Source organism: Scardinius erythrophthalmus (assembly GCF_964197995.2).
Source record: "Scardinius erythrophthalmus genome assembly, chromosome: 14".
In the NCBI taxonomy this organism is placed as follows: domain Eukaryota; kingdom Metazoa; phylum Chordata; class Actinopteri; order Cypriniformes; family Leuciscidae; genus Scardinius; species Scardinius erythrophthalmus.
The window spans coordinates 29,973,451-29,995,485 of record NC_138234.1 but is presented as its reverse complement, the minus strand read 5'-3'; the positions used below and the strand labels follow the sequence as shown (position 1 = coordinate 29,995,485).

The window sequence follows — 22,035 nt, the reverse complement described above, 5'->3', positions numbered from 1 at the left end:
ATATGCTGGAGTAGAATGGCGTCTACGCGATTGTGGTGTTCTCTTCTTAGATGTAATAAGGAACACAGCAGTCATTTGGATGTTCCTAAATCTGAGCCGTTATAGATGCAGTGGCTGAGTTTTGTTTTTGAAGCGATATGCCCAAAGGATTGACGCGGGGATTCCCTCACGGGGATTCCCCACGATCGTCCATGCTTTCATGTTTACGCGAATCATTTCACACCAGACAGCTTCACAAACGAGAAAAAACGGATCGGTACCAACGTGTTACTGCTGAACCTCCAGAAGATGTGAGTGTAATGTTTTATTAACCTTTATATTAGTATTTATATTAATGTTTGCGAAATTTGCAAACCTTGCTGCAGGCTTCACGATGAATGCATCTAAGGTTTACACTCAGGGTACATTACAGCATGTTTTCTATGTACGACGTTCTCATTCATAATCCCACGTTTATAATGAACAACGCGTGGTTATTGTGTTACAAACGGTGTACGCACAGAACAGAGGGGCGGGGTCAGCAAAGCTCATCATCATTTAAAGACACATGCACTGAAACGGCGTGCTGAAAACAGAGCTGTTTTTGACCAGGTAAAATTTGTGTTTTCTTACAATACTAATGAGAATTTTTAATTAAAGTATATTACAAACTTTTAATTTAGACCCTAAAGAATCATATTAGCTTGTACAAAAATGGCATTATATGACCCCTTTAAATCACATTTAACGGACTTAAATTATTTGTCTCCTTTTTTACAAGTTATACAAGATTAGTTAAATGAAATTTAATGACTTAAACATCGAAGTTGATTGTACTTAAAAGGCAGCAGCTTTTTTTTTCTTTAGTGTTACAATTTCAAATATTTAAAATATGAAAATTTGTTAAATTATTTGTCTCCTTTTTATATACAAGATTCAGCTTTTTTTATCAAATATATTCATATTTTCAAAATATGTGCTAAATATTTAAAATTTTAATGTATTATTATAAAATAAGGTATTTGTGTTCTTCTTACATTTAGTTACTGTAGTAATAACTATAAATTATGCATAATTACGTTCAACTAACCCTAAACCAAACGTAACCCTATAAATACATAATAGTTAATTAATATTAGTAAACATGAACAATGACACCTTAAAAGAAAGTGTAACCTAAAATGAATTATACAAATACATTATCCACAGACACTTTTCTCCTCATGAATGTGTCATCTTACAGATGTAGAACAGTGCATTTTAAACATCAGGATATAAGCCATACTCTCCCTATAATAACCCAGGTCCTCTAGCACTGCTAACTGACAGTGAACTTGGCGAGGCTCGTGAAGAACATCGTGTCTCAGTCAGGACTGTCCGTGAGTGTGTGCGAACAAACTGTTCAGGGAGGGCAGGAGTGACGTGGGAGAGCTGAAAGAACGAAACAGGGAGTCTATGTTCTTTAAGGGTTTTGCTGAAACAAACCTCCCCCTCCTCCCACTGTAAGCTCTCAGTGGCCTGTAGAGGGAGCGCTCCCGTTCATCCCTTCGGCGGGGCATCCATCTGGACTTGAGCAGTTTTATTGTTTTGAGACTCACAGCAAGACACCGTCTGGAGACCCCCATCTCTCTCTCTCTTTCTAACACCCCCTCTCCAAATTCCTCTCGCTGTTCTCCGGCTTGATCTGGAGTCTTCCACGAGAGCCCATCTAAACGATACGACCACAAAGCCTTGCTCCACTGTCCCGTCTCTCTCTCCTCTCCAGGGACGCCCCGGCTCTGACAGGCTGTATTGTCTACGGGCTGATGTTTCGGCCCACTGACCAACTTCCCACAGCTCATAGGAGGCAGGCATGAGCTCATAGGGCCAAACACACAATGACAAAGCAGCCGAGGAGCCTTTCGTCCCAGGAGCAAGGACATTTCCGGGTTTTGGGATTCGCTGTAGCACATGTGGTTAAACAACTGCTTACATTGGAAATGTTGACTTAGATTGCATTTGAACGGCTCGTTAACATGATGTTTCTTTAGGACGGTATGATCAGTAATCAGTGGAAGCTTGTTTCCACCACTGAATAAAAACAAATAAAAAGTCTATTTATCTCACAGTTGCGAGATGTTAACTCTCAATTCTGAAAATGCATCGTGAAGCAAAGAGGACACGGACAATGTAATTTACTGTAATTACGACATGGCGTAAATGCAGCATGTGACTTTGGGTATTTGACAACAGAATCATCTGACATTATAATATATTTGTCTATCTTCATCTTCTATATTTATCTTCCACTGTTAGGATGCAGCTGACAAGGACTCCAGTAAAACTCTAGTGAAACCCATCTAGAGGGAGGATCGATTTGGAAGGATGTTTGGTGATGATGAACTGAACTAATCTCGGGTCATGTTTAGCCTGGGGAAAAGTTGAGCTGGCATCCAAAGTTAAATACTGACAATATTGTGAGCAAATGATTGTAAACAAACCATATAGTTTTGGTGCAATTTGATGTGATTCTGAGATAGACTGTTCATAATGCTTATCGATACGCTAGTTTTTCTTGAGGAGAATGTATTCAGGGCATGGAAAATTCATGTTTTGTTGCATTTTCAAATGAAAATTTGGAACTGAATTGAAATGAAACAGAAAATTGTATGAATGTACGTTTATTCGCTTTTTTTCTTAATTTCCTTGTTTAACAAATTAAAAATAAATCAATTGACAAATTTAACTTGCTTACATTGAACTTGTATAATAACTGCAAAGTAATTGATATTACAAAACATTTTAAGTTAAATTAACTCAAATTTTTAAGTTACCATTACTCTATTTTAGGGCAACCAGTTTGCTCACATTTTTTAAGTAGATTCAACTTGTCCGGGCTAACAGTGCAGGAGCATGTTACTATAAAAAAAGTCTCAGCTTTCAAGTTGTCATTTAAGAAATTCAAACAATAAATACTGTTTTGTGACTCTTTATTGTATGGTGACAGATCGCTGTAAAACCTCATGAAGCGTGAACGACGATGGAAGACGTCAGTACACTGTTTTTTTTTTTTTTTTCAAAGTTATATATATATATATATATTTTAGCAATTGAGGTTATCTCTCGCAATTCTGACTTTTTTCTCCCTCACAATTATGAGTTTATATCTCGCTATTCTGACTTTCTCACAATTAAGTCTCACAATTCAGAATTTTCTTGCTATTTGTGTGTTTATATCTCACAAATTAGACATTTTTTCTCGCAATTGCCAGTTTTTAATCTCAAAATTCGGACTTTCTTCCTAGCAATTATGAGTTTATATCTCAATATTCTGACTTTTGTACTCTAAATGAGTTTATATCTCAAATTAAGTTTATCTCACAATCCTGACTTTTATTTCTTGTGATTTTCTCACAAATCTGACTTTTTCTTGCAATTTTGACTTTTTCCCCTTACAATTGCAAGTTTATATCTCTCAATTCTGATGTTTTTCTCTCAAAATGGCAAGTTTATATCTCTCAATTCTGACTTTCTCACAGGTTGCAAATTTGTATCTTGTTTATAACTGTTTATATCGCAATTCTGAAAAAATAAAATAAAAAAAGAGATGTAAACTTACCATTGTGAGATAAAAAGATCTATATTTGTTTGTAATTCTGTAGTGGAAACAAGCTTCCATAGAATTTAGTGCTTGGAAATGGTGCCAAATAAACACTGACCAAGTGCCAAAGGGAAGCAAATATTAGTTTTAGGAGAGTAATCTCACCAGTTAGCTGGAAATTTTATTAGGAACTGCATCTCGCACATCTAGTGACTTTCACCATCTTAAGTTTGTATTTTCATGTCATACACGACAGCGGTTTGTAAAGCAGGGATTAAAACATGAGCACAATTAAATCACAAGGCCGCTTTGTTTCAATTCCGTTTAATCTTGATGCTTCATATACAACCAAAACATCTTCAAAACATTCATCTGCATGGGCAAAATAATCAAAAGGCCGATAATATTTGGGTCACCATAGAGGTTAATCTGAGCAGTTTCACTATGCATAGGTCTGACCCGAGATCAGCCCTCAGGGCAGCATTATTCTATGGCTCAAGAGAGCTATGAGAGTAAAATGAGTCGATTGAGGATCATCAAATTAGATGTGCAGGGAAAATGAAAGCAAATGAGCCATGCGAGACTACTGATCTACAATCAGCCTTTCCTGACCTGATTCTGACCACTTTGTTGGCTAAAGCAGCGAAACTGACCCACAATCAGCATGTTTGCCGCCAACTCCGTCGCCCACAGTTTAACTAACGCGCACAGCCTCGATAAGCTTGTTGCATATTTCAGTTGTTCCATTCATGGGAAAGACACAGAAAGGCACAACAGCACAAACACAATAGTGAAGCGCCTGCTTTTTAAACGAACAGTCTGTTGCTTGTGCAAAAGGAATCCGATGCATATTCAGTCCATGAGAGGTCAAAGTGAAGAATAGACTGCGTTTTTCAAACTCTGAGCATTACATGTTAATATATGGATGTTAGAAATTCAACATATTCTTGTGAAGTAAAAGCATTATTTTTTGCTGTAAAGAGAAAGAATTCACTGTAGTCTTTGGTATTTTCGGTGCATATTTGTGTTAGAAGCATAGCAGGACTCTTCAATTTAAAGTGCTTCATACAGAAATGCAGAGGGAGAGCGAGGGCTCATTATTACACGAGACTTTTAGCAACATGGTTTGCTGTGTCAGAGATCCCAGAACAGAAAGCGAGAAAAGCACAGTGATAATTTGGCGCACATCCTGTTTGTTTACACATCGTGGTGAACCACATTTTCGTCATCATATATTGATGCCATTGCAAACTCATAAGGACTGTGTGGAACACAAAGCAAGCCCCTACCTCACACTTTTTCTGAAGTTTTTACAAACCGAGATGCGGGTCTATGTGTTTTCGAGTGCTTATCAACAGCATGCATGACACATCACTCTCAAACACCATTCGTTCAGTGCTGAATAGTCAAATTTGCAGCGATCGACTATAAGATACACAAGAACCAATGACATCAATCTTGATGCTCCAATTTTTGGATACCAATGACATCCGAAAGCTATTGTATGAATTTAGAGGACTGGGAACTATATAACGGTATTGGCGATAACGGTAATATTGTTACTGCAGTTCTTCCATGTGAAGACGCACTAGACGGACGCGTTAGATCGCTGTATTTAGCAGTCTCTCGTGCATGACGCACCATTCAAAAAACACAGAACTCAAGTTAAAAGTAGTTCACCCTTTAAAAGACGCATCTCTAGATCTGTACTTGTTTGTTTCATTGCACTGCCCTGCATCGAAGCGCAAAAACACGCTTTGTCTGAATGGCCACTTCTCTGCTTCCAAACACTCGTATTTTGAGTTTGATTCCTGATAAATTATAGCATCCCCCCCCCCCATTTTTTTTATTTATTTTTTTAGATACCACAATATAGAAGACCACAATAATCATGCAGTGAAAATGTGATATTGTGCCAACCCTATGTCCCACAGAACATCCGGGATCGGAATGACACGAGGGGCAAGCAAACGATTTTCTGAGGTAAACTAACCTTTGAAGTCAAATGTTCCCATTTAGTTACACGCAAACATTTGCATTTCATAACTGTGAAATGGTTGCATATGAAGAACTGAGAATTGCAATGCATGATGTAAACAGATGCATAAACGTTAAAAAAATATGGAGTGAAATGTAGCCGTCCCCCACAGACTCTGAGTGCAGTGTTTGCTTCTTAAAATAGTTTATTTGTGAATTTACACTGATTAGCAATACATCTAAAAGCAAGTCCGTTAGATAACCATTCATATACGATTTCACAGGGAGGCTTGGCTCAAACTCGCGTGCCAAAGCAAACAGGCCCTCTGAACCAGAGACTACAACAGAGAGGCATTAGTAAAAACAAGGTGCAAAAAAAAAGAAAAAAAAACCAACAAAATTAACATGAGAATGTGATGCACGTTCCAGTTAACGCTTGTAGGGTATGAACTACACTTCCTGAAAGCAAAAACCGCAGTGCACAATGGAAACTGAAGCAAAAAGAGCCAAAACCAAAATTTAAAAGCAATAAAATGAGTTAATCTCCCGAGTTGTCGCTCTAAACTCACACCCGGTGCAGCTTTAAATGTGTTTTAATCCACGTCTGGCCCGCATTCAAAACCACATGCTATTTACACAGCTTAGAAGTGTGTCTCTCTCTCTCTCTGTGCCCAAGCCAGTACTTCACATTGCCCACTGGGATATATATCTTTCTCTTTCTCGGTGGTTTCGCCTTCCCCCTACGGGACGTATGACGACCACATTCGGGCCTAACGGGGTTCAAACTGAGGTCAAACTGCTAATCTTAAGCGTAAGAGATTAGCTTTTGGCGAAACTCAGTACATTCTGTCCACATTGTTGTGTCTCTTGGGACAGGGCGCTTCAAAACAAGCCGAACAAGCAACCTCTGAACTCACGGCTTTCATCTGGCGGAGGGAAGAGGAGCAAATCGGCCCAGTTTCAGACAAAAAAAAAAACACACACTGTACAATGCCGTTTCTCAGGAAATCATATTAACACTGATGCTTTGGAGACTTTTAAGCCTGTTGGGTGGTGATGACGGTCATAGGGTGGCATAATGAATGATGTCGTCATCCAGAGCACTATAAAGGCCCAGAATGAGCCTCTATGAGGGGGTTAAATGTCTAACGTGATGGGAATCACTCACACTAAATAGATTTGAACCCACCGTAGACCCCGTGAGAGCCATTAGGTCTGTACTTTGCGTTGGGACAGAGACATTTGTTCAAAAATACAGTTTACAAATATATATTGTTTCTTATATGTTAACAAGTTTCCCTTCTCCACCCTTTTTCAAGACATTTCTCATGTTTTCGTATATATCGCGCCTCTATCGCTCTTTCGACTGCCGAGTTCATCCAGACACATTGTGTTATATACACCACATTAAAAAGTGCAGCACAAAAATATCATATATATTTATATATCATTAACATCACTCCAGTTTTTCATATATTTTCGTTACACGTGTTTAGTAATCTGAGCTATTACACGACTGAGAAGAAGTCAGGCACCGCTACATTATCAGCCAAATAAATTCAGGCTAGCAAAACATGCTTCAAGATTTTGTTTTTTTTTTACGTTGTTAAAGTATAGAAACGAGTACAAAACTGAATGGATAAAACCTAAACTGTTTCAATAATAATAATAATAATTAAAAAAAAGCTAAAATATTTCATTAGAGATAAAGAGTGGATGTTTCACGAAACCAAAATTACAGTTCACTAAAACGTGATTGCTCTGCTTTTTATGCTATTAAACCTTTTCGTTTGGCAAAGAACAGTACGGAGAGGAGGCTGGAGCGGCTCTACACAGGATCATCACACGCGCTGCTCAATTTCACACCGACAATCACAGCGAAGAGGAAGCAAATAAAACAAACCCTGTTAAAATAACCCCAGAACGGTTTCCAGTGTGATTCCTTAGCGTCTCCTGTGTAGTGTAACCAATTACGCCCACCGTCCACCTACAGCTGGAGAAACAACGCAAGCAGAACTGACACCATGAGGGATGACGTGGCGGATAGAAAAGGGGCTCATAAAAGGTCTGTATGAGAATCTAATAAACATACAATATGAAAAAGAAAAAAAACAATGCAGTATGGGCTCATCAACGAGATAAAATCATTAGGAAACTACGTACAGACACATTTTCAGTCCATCAGGGGAGAGAAGCCAGTTTCCCAGGAGTTTCCCTCGCTTCTCTTCCTGTATAAAACTCATCTTATGATCACGTGAACGCGGCACATCTCTGAAGAACGCATGTTACTCCATCTATTCGACTCCCAATATAACGTGCCATGTTTTTGTCATACATAACCTTAACAAAAACAAACTCAAAAACATAAAACGACAAACAGAAAGACAGACAAAGTGGGCCTCTCTCTCTCTCTCTCTCTCTCTCTCTCCTCTAGGCTTCCACTTTCTCTTTCTTTTTGTTCTTCTTCAGGAAGGACGGGGTTCTGAACTTCTTCTTCTTCTTGTTGGGTGATTTGGAGGGCGAGCTCTCGGGCGTCAGAGCCTCCTCGATCTTCTCCCCCGAGCGCACCTCGATCTCCACGCTCTCCACGCTGGTGGTCAGCTGACTCACGCGCTTGATGAGCTCGTCCTCGTCGCCGTGCCCGTCTTTGCCGTTCAGCATCACGCCGGTGTGGTTCTCTGGAACAACACACAGAGTTCATAATCAACACTTGCCAACCATAACAACAGCTGTATGAATACGTTTTATTGTATTTGCCAGAAGAATTGTTTGTGGTGGTTATTTTTTTATCGTTTTATTAATTACACCGAACTAATTATTAGAAAAATAACTAATAATAATAATAACAACAATAATAAAATTCTTCAAGTTGCTGTATATTGATTCTTGGCAACCATAAACAGCCACATGTTGTGCTAATGAGTTATTTATTTGCCTTAAGATATGTTTGTTTTGTTTATTGTTTTAATACATTTAATTATTAGAACAATTATTAATTAATAATAAATTTAATTCTTTCAGTTACGATGGGTGCTAGTGAATTTTATTTTATTTGCCGGAAGATTTGATTGAGGAGGTGGTTATAAATTATTGCACTAATAAGTTCTAAACTAATTAGAAGAAAAAACTAAAATATTAATCATAAAATATTTAATTATTAAATTAAGCTAAAATGTTGCTTAGCAACAAACTGTGCCAATTAATTATTTTATTTGCCAGAAGAATTTAGTTTTTATCGTTTTAATTTATTATTAAAATGTATTAACTAATAAAAAAAGTAAATTTGATATTAAGTTGCAATATTTCCTGAAAAAAAAAAAAAAAAAAAAAAAAGGCAACAATTGCACTGATCAATTTTATTTTATTTGCGTGAAGAATTGTTAATGGTGGTGGAATATTTATTGCATTATTAATAAATTCTAATATTAATAAACCAATTATCAGCAAAAAATATGATTAAGATTATTTAAAATTGTTTAATAAAAAAACAATGTTGCTTGGAAACCATAAACCTACAATTTAAAATAAATTTTTTCATGAACTTACTCACTAACTGCTGTATTTTGCTTTAAATTGAGTTAAACGGAATGCCGTTTCCGTTTAACTCCAGGTGATTACTGCATAATTTATAAAAAGTCTTATGAATATTTAATATTTAGGTTTTTGACTATCAGATTCCCGTCTAAATTAGTAATACCTAAGAGGTTACAGAAGTTAAGTGTTGCATCATCATTGCAAGAAACTCAGTGTAAAATGTCCTGGCTGGAGTGTGACCTACACTTCAGATAAACATGTTGAAAGCGGCCTCAATTGTTTATGGTTCATCAGCGGTCGTGTGATGCGTCTGGTTGGGTAACCAGTGAGTTTGATGCAACTGGTTCATAGAGACTAGGGCAAACGCATCCTGTTTCTCCACCTCATGCCACACTTTATCCCCGCTGTGTGTGAACGCATAGCAGGATTTCTCTCATTTATGTAAGGCTTCATCTTCAGTTTACATAGGGGTCTCTACTTCCTGTAGACGACTTATATTTACTCTTCTATAACAGAAAACAGGTATTGCTTGTTTTCTACAAGGGCAACATCACAGAAGAGAAGGTAGCGTCCTGCAACATCCTGCCAGAACCTTTTGCAACACCCATTTTAACATGTTGCAAAAAGATTTAAAAACAAACAGGACAGTTAGTTTCGAAACGGTGTTATTTTAGTATTATACTATTATAGTATTTATTAATATTTGAATTCTTCACTTTCAGTTTCTGTAATTGTGTGCTTTTGTCATTTTTTATTCGCTTTTTAATTATTTCTATTTAGATACATTTTTATAGGCTTACTTCACTTTATACATCATAATTAATTCCAGTCCTTTAACTTAAACTTGTTTATTTCAGTTAATTTCCAAAATCAAGTTTTTCTTTTAAAGTTTTTCATGTACTATTTATATTTTATTACAGCTTCAACTATTAGAAATGACTGAAAACTAACATTTTCATAGTTTTACTTAACAACAACACTGCGATATGATTCACACAAACGGCACGGAAGCAATCCAGACTAACCTATGAAAATGAACCACTATTAAATTAGTCATAATCTGCATGTTACAACATGATGAATCTCACCACCTGTGTTTTGTTGTACCCAGCTAGCCTGCTAAACAATCACTGCTAATACTGACGTGATATTCTCACGAACACTGCGAGTTGTGGTTGAGTGAGACAGCCGGCTTTCTCAGTTATACCTTCTTTGGCTGGAGTGTTGTGAGGAGACTGAGTTTGGGACACTGACTGAGAGAGTGTGGAAGCGTCGTCTGACGTGAGCTGCTCTTCATCTGCAGAGTGAGTTGGTTAGTGAACAGACAGTCAGGCAGGGAGACACACAGTTAGAGAAGTAGACAGGTTAGCATGCAAGGACTTTGTCACAGCTATAAAACACTCATCTTGGCTGGGTGTTTTCCTCATGTTAGTTCTGTGTAAGTCACACGGTATTGATTTTTAGCTATAAGGGGCAGTGAGTTACAACATTAGCATTGACTGGGTCGTATATAAGTGACATGGGGAACAGGAAGTGAGGTGCTCTTGAAAGAAAAGAGGTGTCATGCATCTCAGCGGTCTTTATTCATTAGGTAATGTTCAAAGGATTTGTTTTTGAAAGAAATATTACAGTTAAAAAGAACTGTTTTCTATGTGAATATATTGTAAAATAGAATTTATTTTTGTGATCAAAGCTGAATTTTCAGCATCTTTACTCCAGTCTTCAGTGTCACATGATTCTAATATGATGATTTGATGCTCAAGAAACATTTTTCGTTATTATCAATGTTAAAAACAATTATTTACATTTTTATTTCAGGATCCTTTGACGAATAGAAAGTTCAAAAGAACAGCCTTTATTTGAAATAAAAATCTTTTGTAACGTTATAAATGTCTTTACAGTCACTTTTGATTAATTTAATGCATCTTTGCTGAATAAAAAGTGTTAATTTGTAGTGTAAGGTGGAGCGTGCTTTACCGTCTAATCCGAGGCGCTGTTGTTCTACCCTCTTCTGGTAGTCGTTCATCTCTTTCTCGATCTGCTCGCTGAAGGGGTTTGGAGGAAGAGGGGCCATTTGTTCCTCACCGTCGCCCATGTACGGCTGCGTGGGCAGAGCAGAGAACACAAAAATAAGACACTAGAATTGCACCTCGGTTATGAAATGAGTCATAATGATGACAAAAACGACTCAAACACACAGACCATCAGGCATGTTAATCATTGAGCATTCAAAAGCAAAAAGTGTCACAAATCCTCTAATATTAAAACAAACAACTAAAAAATTAAGTAGGAACACTGCAAATCAAAAAAACTACAAATATAACAATGACCTCATGCAGACATTTCAAAACTCAAAATCGTGATTGTTTTCAACATAACGACAAACAAAACACCCCGGGATTTTACCTTAACTGGCGACTGTCCCTTAAAGAGAAAAACAGAGCTTCATAAAGTATCCTGCTTTAAAATATCCTTAGCCCCACATGCTGATGCTAACCAACACAACTGACACAGCTCACGCTGTTCATCCGTCTCTGAGAGGATCTGGCGCCACCTAGTGACGCAGATGTCTGTGCTACCCTTGCTTGACCGTTCAGGATTCACACATGGTTTATGAAAATGCGGTTCTGACACTCACCGGAGGTCTTTCCACCACAATCCCTGCCAGCCGCTGTGACTGCGGTCCTGCTGTCATCATATCAAACCGGTTCTGCTCGCGAATCTGAAAAGATCACAGGAAAGCGGTTTAAGACCCAGTGACATCGAAGAAATGGTGAATAAGAGTCTGATGTGTTTCCAGCTTTTTAGCTTTGTAAATCTAGCAAAATGCATATTTTTATTTTTTAAATTGTTAATGTACGTTTATAACATTAAACGTGTGTTATATTACCTTGACATAAAGCTAATTAGCGCTGATGTGCGTTTCTAATACAAGCTGAGGGACATCTTTCTCTCTTCTGACAAACATAATCAAATTTCGCAATGTTTTTTTCTTCAAGTCATAGAAACACATTCATGGAACGCAAAAATGCCATTAGTTTTGTTTTCGACCCCTACTATGGAAGTTTGCCTGCCTGTGATGACTTCTGCATCTAGGCTCAATGATAAACCATCTGATCGCACACACAACTCACCTTATTTCTCTTTTGCAGAACTTCACTGGGGTTTGTGTTCAGAGGAACAAACTGGTTGGGATCTTCAATGCGGATCGGAGTCCCGCTGGTGTTACCGCCATCATCTGACTTCATCCACTGCAGAGATGGAGTAAAAGAAAGAGCTTTAGGACAGAATTCACGAAAACAAATGCAGACTGAGATTTGTTTAGAAAGATAAAGTCCTCTGCGGCCATTCAGAGTCGACGTAAAGTCTAGGCCAAAAGAGTTGCAACCAAAATTTCTCTCAAGTAATTTGCCATGAAATCATTTGCACAAAAGTACAGTTCTGAGCTAGATCTAGACTTTTTAGCTACGGTTGACATTTTGCTCTTGGTGAAAATGCAGCCAAAGTTGTAATACTAAAGCCTCGACCACTAGAGGTCAGTAGCGAACTGTGTTCATTTGGAATCAGCCTTGAAGACAACGGCATCCTCCAGGCAGCTGACAGAAGTTATGAGGCTTCAAAAGTTTATCTGTGATGACAACAGAAATATGAGTTTCGTCTGCAGCTAGACCGTCAGGTATGCCCAGGAAATAACCACATTCTTGCTCTTCCACCAAATCCACCTGAGGACTTTCCGCTTTTTTCTTTTAGCATGCAAGGCTTTCAAAAACAAGATCTCAGAGCACCATAACAGATGCCCTGAGCCTCACCATGGTCTTGGTGCGTCCATTCTCCTCGCTAGCCCCGTCCGACACGTTCACCTTCATGTAGCAGTTGGGTGAATTGAGCCAGCGTGTTTTCTCTCTCTGCTGTCGCTGCTGCAGCAACTTCAGAGGGAAACGTGGAGTGTCGTCGTCATCGAACATGAACGCCGTCACTGTCGCGGGAATCTCCACTTCGCTCTTGTGTCGCGGCTTCTCCCGCACGATGGGGTGTCGGTACGTGTAGCCTGTCCTGTAACCCTGGAAGTAAATAGATTACATTAAATATAAACAACTACATATGATATAAGGATGAGACCTATTCTTAAATCATTTAATGGCCTTCAACGAATCAAAGGCCTTTTATGCATGAGCTTCAACCCTTTGAATATGTTTATATAATGAGCCACTGCTTGAAAACTGACTTTGCAGAAGGTGCAAGAAAAGTCGACTACAAAAGACAGTCTATAAGATACATCTGCATTTCAAGCGCATTCTGTAACCATATCCTGAAACTCTCCAGCATAAGTGGGAAAAACACAGCGCTTCACTGGAAGCGGGTAATGGTGGCTCACTGAGCGACGCACCATATCATTATCATCTTCCACATCACTCCATTCTTCTGCCTCGGCTGAGAAAACACTTTCCACATGCCTGCATTCTTCCCTATCTCACACGGACAGAGAGAGAAAACAGAGCGGTCTGCACAGCTGGAGAAAGACATGGACAGAAAGAAGAGGAAAGAGATGTGGCAGGAGTGCTTTTCAACTCCGGTTTGTCTCTCTCTTTATGTTAGTCTCCTTTTGTCTGCCTAATAGGAGAGGAAGGGAAAGAAATAGGCTAAAAGAAGTGATTTTCCAGTCTCTCCGCTGTGATTATTCCTCTCAAACACAGCTGGACTAGCAGTAAGTAGTCATTTAGCAAACGCTTTTGGCTGTTTTCACACTTGGCACGATCGATGAGCCAAAGCAGAGTTCAAATCCTGTTTCTGTACCACACTGGGAGATGATCGGCACAGAGCTCATTGTAACCGTATTTGAGTCTCACACAAACTTACCAGGTTGTCCAGCATTCTCATGAGCGATTCGAACTCCAGCTCTCCCACCCTCCACTTGTGCTGAGAGCCCATGTTGACCCCGGCTTCTGCCACCCCCTGTGTACGAGGTTTAAACTTCTCCAGATCCAACACGATCAGGTTCTCCACTCCTCCAGCGCATGAGAACGCATTCACCTAGAGAGACAGAACCACGTCAGACATCCACGGCACAAAAGGCCAGTTCTGGATCATTTTGCAGAAATTAAGCGCAGTTTAAAGCTTGCTTAAAGGGTGAAAACAATTGTTTATTTTATTTTTCCGCATAATTTACTCGCCCTCAAGCCTAGGTGTGTATGACTTTCTTCTTTCAGCCAAACACAATTTCCTGGCTCTTCCAGGCTTTATCATGGGAGTTAAAGGTAAGTTGGAATTTGAAGCCCAAAAAAGTGCATCCATCCATCATAAAAGTAATCCATACGCCTCAATGGGGTTAATAAAGGCCTTCTGAAGTGAGGCGATCCGTTTTTGTTTTTTTGAACCACAGCTACCAAAATATGCCAGAGCACCTGATGTTCTGTTAGCCAATCTGTGTATGTTATAAAACATCACCCAAAACCATTTTACAAATGCATTACCCAGCATTATTAGCATTTTACCTGAATTTCACAGGCCAGTTGAGCATTGTAAATGTAGTGAAAGGCCTCTTCAATGGTCTCTCCGAGAGCTACAACCCCATGATTCCTTAAAACCAACACCTGCAACACACACATACACAGATCTGAGAAGAATATCTGGCACATTTACAAACGAACTGCATTTTTCGCTTTCATACTCACTTTCATCATGCAACTGTCTCTGGGTATTGAATTGTGGCAAGGTTGTTTACCTTCGTTGACGGCCCGAGGGCTTTCTGGAGCTCCAAGCGCTCATCTGGCTCATCCAGACTGCCTTGGTAGTTGTAGTAGGCGATGTCTCCCAGGATCAGAGACTCCTGAGAGATGGGCAGCAGGCCGCACTTCATAGACGACACCTGACATAACAGAAGAGATTTATGCAAGTCATGGCGATTTAAAATAAACAGTCATCATTTCTTTGAAATAAACTTTTTTTTTTGTTGGTGATAGTGCATGTGAAGCTGATGTAACTGGGCGGACACTCACAGCAGCCGTGGCCGGTGTGCGTATGTGAATGATGCAGCGCACGTCGGGTCTCATGGAGTAGATGGCAGCGTGAGGGCTGAAGCCGTCCGGGTCGATCTGCAGGTTGGTGGAGCCCTGATCGATCACATCACCGAGGATGTTCACCTTTACCTGGAGAACGAAAGAAACACATAATGTAGCATAATGTAGTTCATGATCACCTAAAACAAACAGCGGTGAGGCTTAAACAGATGTATACAAAAGTTATATTAAAGCAGAGACAGCATCTGATTACTCCTATCTGAGTGCTTATTAATAAACAAACCAGAAGTATCAATACACAGACTATAGGTCTTTATTCCCTTCTCTACTGTGTCCAACACATTGCCTCATTTGACATCGTACACCTAATCAGGAAGGAACCGTCTTCGAAAATAAACTGAGAACCAGTGGATGATTCGGTTAATGCTTTTAATAAGCCTCTATTTCCTGGTAACCTCGATAGAGGATGACCATTGTGGGGGGAAAGAATCCAGAAAATCAAATTACAGCATAATTAAGCTTTACATTTACACTACCGTTCAAAAGTTTGGGGTTGGTAAGATTTTATTTTTTTTGAAAGAAAGAAATTTATACTTTTATTCAGCACGGGTGCATCTAAACAGATCAAACCAGTAAAGGCATTTATAATTTTACAAAAGATTTCTATTTCAAATAAATGCTGTAAAAAAAAAAAAAAAAAAAAAAAAAATACTTTCTATTCATCAAACCTGAATGGTTTGCACAAAAATATTAAGCAGCACAACTGTTTTCATCATTTATAATAATAATAAATGTTTCTTGAGAGGCAAATGAGCATATTAGAATGATTTCTGAAGGATCATGTGACACTGAAGACTGGAGTAATGATGCTGGAAATTCAGCTTTGATCACAGGAATAAATGACATTTCCAAATATATTCAAATAGAAAACAGTTATTTTAAACTGTAATGATATTTAACATTACTGTTTTTACTGTATACATGATCAAATAAATGCAGCCTTGGTGAACATAAGAGACTTTCAAAAACATTACAAAAAATCTTACCAACCTCAAACATTTCAATGGTAGATTTATCATCTATAAATGATTTGTCAATCATTGGTTGTGTGTGTTGTTTTTGTCATGGGAAGTGAAAGAAGATGCTTGTGCGTGTCTAATTAAATATTGAATTGCATCACATGCTGGTCCTGTAACAAGCCTCCCAACATGCCCTTCACATGCCTGTCGATGCCGCACCCCATATCACTACCAGCTCAGAATAAACACACAGTACCACTGCTCTGCTAAAGAGCTCTGAGTGACAGATCACATTTACACACGGCCTAATATCACATGACAGCTTTGACATCTATCTCATGCTATTCTTTCTTCATCGGTTACATATTGACCATTAAACTGGCCACAGGAAGTTGGTTCTCTTCTATAGACCGTATATCTGCTGTATTATGCCACCACACTAATGCTAATGGACTGAAACAAGACCTAACAGTTCTCTCAAGAGGAGTCAGGAACCTGGCAAAATCTCTCATCCGATTTGAAGAGACTTGTAGCTCAGAGTAGATCTTTGTTTATCATGTAATAAATGGTGAGAGTAAATGCTTTAATCAGTATGTGTGGTCACTTTTGCTGTAAAATAGTCCAGCAAACACATTATTATAATCATCATAACTAATTATTTTTTGTGGATTGAAAAACATTTAACAGTGCAATTAGCAGGCAAAAAAACAAAAGTTACAAGTGTTAATTTCCTGTTACACGAACATTTGGAACGGTTCACAGTAGTTGCTTCATAGACATGAAATCTCATGCCACATTATGTAACAGTAAAAGCTTGCTTTAGCAAAACAATCATCAACATTGTGGTTAGGAATTTGAACACACTCCTTTAGGTGGGTGACATTTATCATTTTGTGGAGGAAAATTATGTTTTCAGAAAACATCTGAAATGCTTGAGACCAACAGAAAGCTGCTTGTGTGTGAGCTGTGCTTCATACATCAGTAGACTGATTAAAAATAGATCATAGACCTTTTTAGAGCACAATAATTCACCAAAAATGCACTAACATGACCGCACCATTACCCTAAGTACTATTAAACTTTGGCGTGTTTCCATCCTGGAGAGATCTATTGACATTAACTCTTTCCCCACCATAGACGAGACTTTCCGTCATTTATGACAACGCTTCCCTGCCATTCAGAAGTATGTATGGCAATCTGTGTTTTCACTGTTATATGATAGGGGGCGCTGTTACGCATCTTCTGAAATAGTACAGCATCTCCGGATCCAAAAACAAGTGAAGATGATGATCTGCGTAAATAGTAGTTTACGCACAAGTTAGCTAATGCAATCATCAAACAATCAAGAGCACATACATCAAAACTGCCTAACATAACCGTATGGAATGTGTGAACCATAGACTAAAAAATAAAAAGAGACTGTGTTGAGTTTTGTTATTTTAAATTTTAATACAACGAAGATGATCTGTAATGTTGTTTACTGCAACATCTGTTGTTTAGTACAAATGCACATATTGCCTGGACCATATTAAAATGTTTAATGGTTTTATATTATATTTAAACGAAAAGAGGCAGGGTTATTTCGTTTTGTTATAAATAGGCAAACGTTATATGCAGTGAATATAATCAATACGCGTTGCCTGAACCACATTTGTGTGCTATAATGTTTAAGATTTCTTTAAATGAAAGCGAAAATGGCGCCATCTTGGAAAATCTCGGGAAATCCTAACCCCGCCCACCTTCTGACGCAGCGCACGTCACTCAGCTCGCTCTGCTACTCCGGTTATCTCTGTGTATATTTCAGGCAACGAAATATGTTATAAAACACCACACTAACTCTTTTCGCTTTCATTTAAAGAAATCTTAAACATTATAGCCACACAAATGTGGTTCAGGCAACGCGTATTGATTATATTCACTGCATATAACGTTTGCCTATTTATAACAAAACGAAATAACCCTGCCTCTTTTCGTTTAAATATAATATAAAACCATTAAACATTTTAATATGGTCCAGGCAATATGTGCATTTGTACTAAACAACAGATGTTGCAGTAAACAACATTACAGATCATCTTCGTTGTATTAATTTAAAATGACAAAACTCAACCCAGTCTCTTTTTGTTAAATTTCAGTTTTATCAATATTAGCCATTATAAAAGTATAAGTAAAAGGTACAAGAAGCTATACAAATAAAGCAAACAATTCAGTCAAACATACAAAGTCAGCGCTCTAGTCTAGTAACCATATAACGGTAAAGTTAATAGCTTATATATATATATAAAGTTATGAAACTTCACTTAGCCCTCAGCCAAAACGATTGGCCAGGGAACAAATTATAGATTCACGAGACTACATTCTCGCCTGAAAAACTCTTAAAACTACATTTCATGATACAGAAACAGTAGTATTATATTTCAACTGTGTAAAAAAATGGCGCTTCTTATGTTGTCATTCTCCTTGGCGCAGCCTATGCTCGTTATCAGCTGTCAATCAAGCTGTCAATCAAAGTTAACCACGCCCTTATTTGGCATACATTTTATATCTAAATACTATCTAAACTAACGAGTTAGAAAAAAATTCACCCCCCTCACAGTTGTCAGGCACTCGGAACCTATCGAAAAATACAATAAAAGTCCATGGGACCAACCTGTAAAAACATGAATTTATGCTGTGAAAACGGACATTTTAACATGGGGTCTATGGACATTTGCTCCCTTTTGGGACCTGCCCCTAGCGGATTTTCGATGTATTGCAGTTTTTTGCACTTCCGGGTAGGCTTCATTTCTCAGATTAGAATGTTGCCCCTTGGTGGAAACCCACAAAGAGGTATAGGACTGTGCAAGCTTTGGGGGTGTTGATGGACTCAATCTCCGATAATTCATGTTTCGATCGTCATTCTGAATCCGATCAGAACATAGTCTTTGACAAAAACATGATTTCCTTTTTTTTGTTCAAAATGTATTTTTTTTTAAATAAAACTTTAAAGTGTTGATTAAAGAATGAATGAAGCTAGGATACTTTTTTTATTTATTTTTTAAAAGCAGATGCTTTGTTCTTTTGATATATTGACTATTTACATATTTACACGTTCTGAACATGATCAAAAATGCTGGCACTGGCAGGGAACTTAAAAATTACCCCAAATAATGTTTTTTGTTTAAATGTACTTCAAAAGGATAGAGCAAAGCCATATCTACCGATCAGAATATCATGAAACCTTGGCTCTTTTGACTACACACAACACCCTAGTCCCGAGTCATGACAGTCTCTTCTCGTCATATTCTTCTCTGTTAAGGGGCTTAGAGCAGTAATAAGTGTACAAGAGAGAGTGTGAAAGTGACTGATCACATGGAGGGGGCTAATAAAACTGTGACCCAGATTGCTGGCCTCATTCCAGCGGGCACAAAGCCACAGCCACGCCCACAGAAGCGGAGAATGACGGTGTCAGCAACACAGAGATCTCTCTCTCTCTTACACACACAGATAAAAAAAAATCCTGTATATCCGACTATGCAAAAGAGATCGGGCTTCATCTAACTCTCACTGTCTAAAACACACAGTCCACACAAACAGAAACTGGACAAACCGGTACTGGCTTTGATCCATAAATAAAAGGTCAATGGCACCTATTAAAGCCTATTATACATGACCAAGAGTGCAAGAGCAAAGAAATCTGCCGCGATCCTGAAACGACACAATGACTGAGTGTATTTTTTCATGACTGTGAAAAATGTGTTTGTCATGGCAGTGGCCGTAACTCTACCCAAAACACAATCCGGCACAGTGCAGCATTAACAGCATCAGCCAGCGCAAGAGTGCAAGTCAGACGCAGAGACTGCCACTGCTCTCCTCAGGCAATTTCAATTCTGTTCACCGAGTCATAAATGCTGCAGGCTGGAGGACAAATGTGCTTCACAAGTTCATTCCAGCATTAAATCACCTGATTGGCAGGAATTTGTCAAAACAGCATCCACCACGAGCAGCATGTCAAAACACATTATTACGCTGGCGAGAGGGAAAACGCTTTAAAAGTGAAACCAGGTTCAATTCTGTTTGTCACCAACTAACTCGAGGATTGCAGATCTAAGGCCAGAAACAAATTGTTAGCAAGGGCGTAAATGTGCAGATGTGAATGCTTGTATTGATATGTGCACTTTGTGCTAAAGTGGTGGTAAAAGCATAATTTGACAGCGCTCTGGCAATAGGTAGTAATTGACAGCCCTCGTCTAGCCCAATAATGTTTTCATCCATGTCGTAACTGTGGTTTCTGCGGTTTAGAAACCGCACATGCTCACGTTGCGATTTTATTACGATCTCGATTAATCACACAGCCCTAGTTTTTATCCATCACCCACTACTCCAGCCATTCTCAATATGATCATCAGATAAGATTATCAGAGTCCTAAAAGCCCAAAGGTACTTTGTTTTTGTGTGTACACTAGGGGATGTATGTTGTTACAACGCTTGATTTGTCTAAACACACATACTGCGTACGCTCAGCTTGCACATGCGTCTTGAATTGTTTTGCACCAATTAGCTGGTTCACAAGGTGGCAACACTGTCCCAGACCTTTGTTTCAATTCACAGTTAAAAATAAATGGAAGAGATGAAACTACTGGAGACACAACAACAACAACAGACGCACGTTTATGAACACTTGTGTGGGTTAAAGTTAGGGTAGGCATTTTTTTGTTGTTGATAAAAAACCTTTTGTTATGCTGGTTGAAATGATCTTCACATCCTGATAGCAATCAGTAATAGAAGTGGTCTAAATATTAAAACATGTTTTAATAACATGATCTTCTGTGGAAGTCTCTGGACCAAAACATTTTCGTTCAATCATTGCATTCAGTCCACTTTCTGTGATGCAGAGTTGTAGACAGACGTTAGTCACTGAGCACCACAACCGAAACAGCAGCCGCCTTTTACAGTTCCTCCTGAACCAAAACAACAAGCACATGCTACGTTCACGCCATGTCATAGCCGTAATAACGAGATGGTAATCCGTGACGTTCTAGCTGGAGCTGTTCACATCCTCAGACTTGGATTTATGTTTATGTCTACACTATCAACGCTGAAATGAATCTGCAGCAGTCAGGTGGTACAAGTAAGAGCTCTGTAAGTTGTTTATGTTCATTATTATTGTACTGTTATGTGCTTTGAGACATGAGGTAGTTTAGCGTCTCATCTTGTGAGGCGTTGCAGATTCTGCTGTGTGCGTTCATGTGTTTTGAAGAAGGGGTGTCTTTGGAGACACTCTAAAGGGAGGGTGGGATCTCATGCTTTCAAAACTAGCTTGCTAGTGCTAGCCTCTCCAAACAAACACTGGACAGGGAAGGAACTTTCTAGTGCCAAACTGGAGTTTACTTAAATATGCATATATTTATAGAAATATCCTAAATGTTCAGTGCAGGGTTTTTCCAGGACCAGGATTGAGAACCACCACAATATGATTACAAAATATTAAGCACGAACAACTACAGGCACTGAAAGCCTCCGACTGACATGAACACACAGGCTAGTACGGATCCAAAACCCACTCTGAGATTTCAAAGAAATAACCGGCTGATTACGCATGTCAAACATTGGCAACGATCAGAGAGCTCAGTCAAGGTCTGCCAACACACGTTCCCTCTGTGCACGGCACATTTCAGACTTAAATCCCAAACACAAAGAAAAACATATCATTTCAACTATTATTAAGCTCTGGGCAATAATAATATCTCAATTTAAACAGGCTGTTACACCACTAAGAACACGGAAATGCCAAAGCAGCATAAAATATAGCCAACAAGCTATTTGATCAAAACTGAAGCAGTAATTAATCATTTATTATTTAATCAACATAATATGTAACTGATAAATGAATTCCGAAGGTAAGAGCAACAAAAGCCTGAATCGAATCTATTTTCATTCTCACTGGAAT

General features: G+C 38.6%; 1 protein-coding gene across 19 annotated transcripts in view; it reads right to left on the bottom strand.

The window, feature by feature from the left end:
* Positions 1–7,935: 7,935 nt before the first annotated feature.
* add3a (adducin 3 (gamma) a) overlaps positions 7,936–22,035 on the bottom strand; it is a 93,880-nt gene continuing 79,780 nt past the window's right edge. For 11 of the 19 annotated variants that reach the window (XM_081385070.1, XM_081385059.1, XM_081385074.1 and 8 more), the window contains 11 exons: positions 15,067–15,216; positions 14,793–14,936; positions 14,563–14,661; positions 13,928–14,101; positions 12,880–13,131; positions 12,205–12,321; positions 11,709–11,792; positions 11,477–11,494; positions 11,048–11,171; positions 10,278–10,367; positions 7,936–8,214 (listed from right to left, as the gene is read on the bottom strand). In XM_081385070.1, coding sequence (XP_081241196.1) covers positions 7,967–8,214; positions 10,278–10,367; positions 11,048–11,171; positions 11,477–11,494; positions 11,709–11,792; positions 12,205–12,321; positions 12,880–13,131; positions 13,928–14,101; positions 14,563–14,661; positions 14,793–14,936; positions 15,067–15,216 — 1,500 coding nt within the window. In that variant the 3' untranslated portion in view covers positions 7,936–7,966. The remainder of the gene's footprint in view (positions 8,215–10,277; positions 10,368–11,047; positions 11,172–11,476; positions 11,495–11,708; positions 11,793–12,204; positions 12,322–12,879; positions 13,132–13,927; positions 14,102–14,562; positions 14,662–14,792; positions 14,937–15,066; positions 15,217–22,035) is intronic. The other 8 variants (XM_081385062.1, XM_081385064.1, XM_081385063.1 and 5 more) reach the window with 3 other exon arrangements.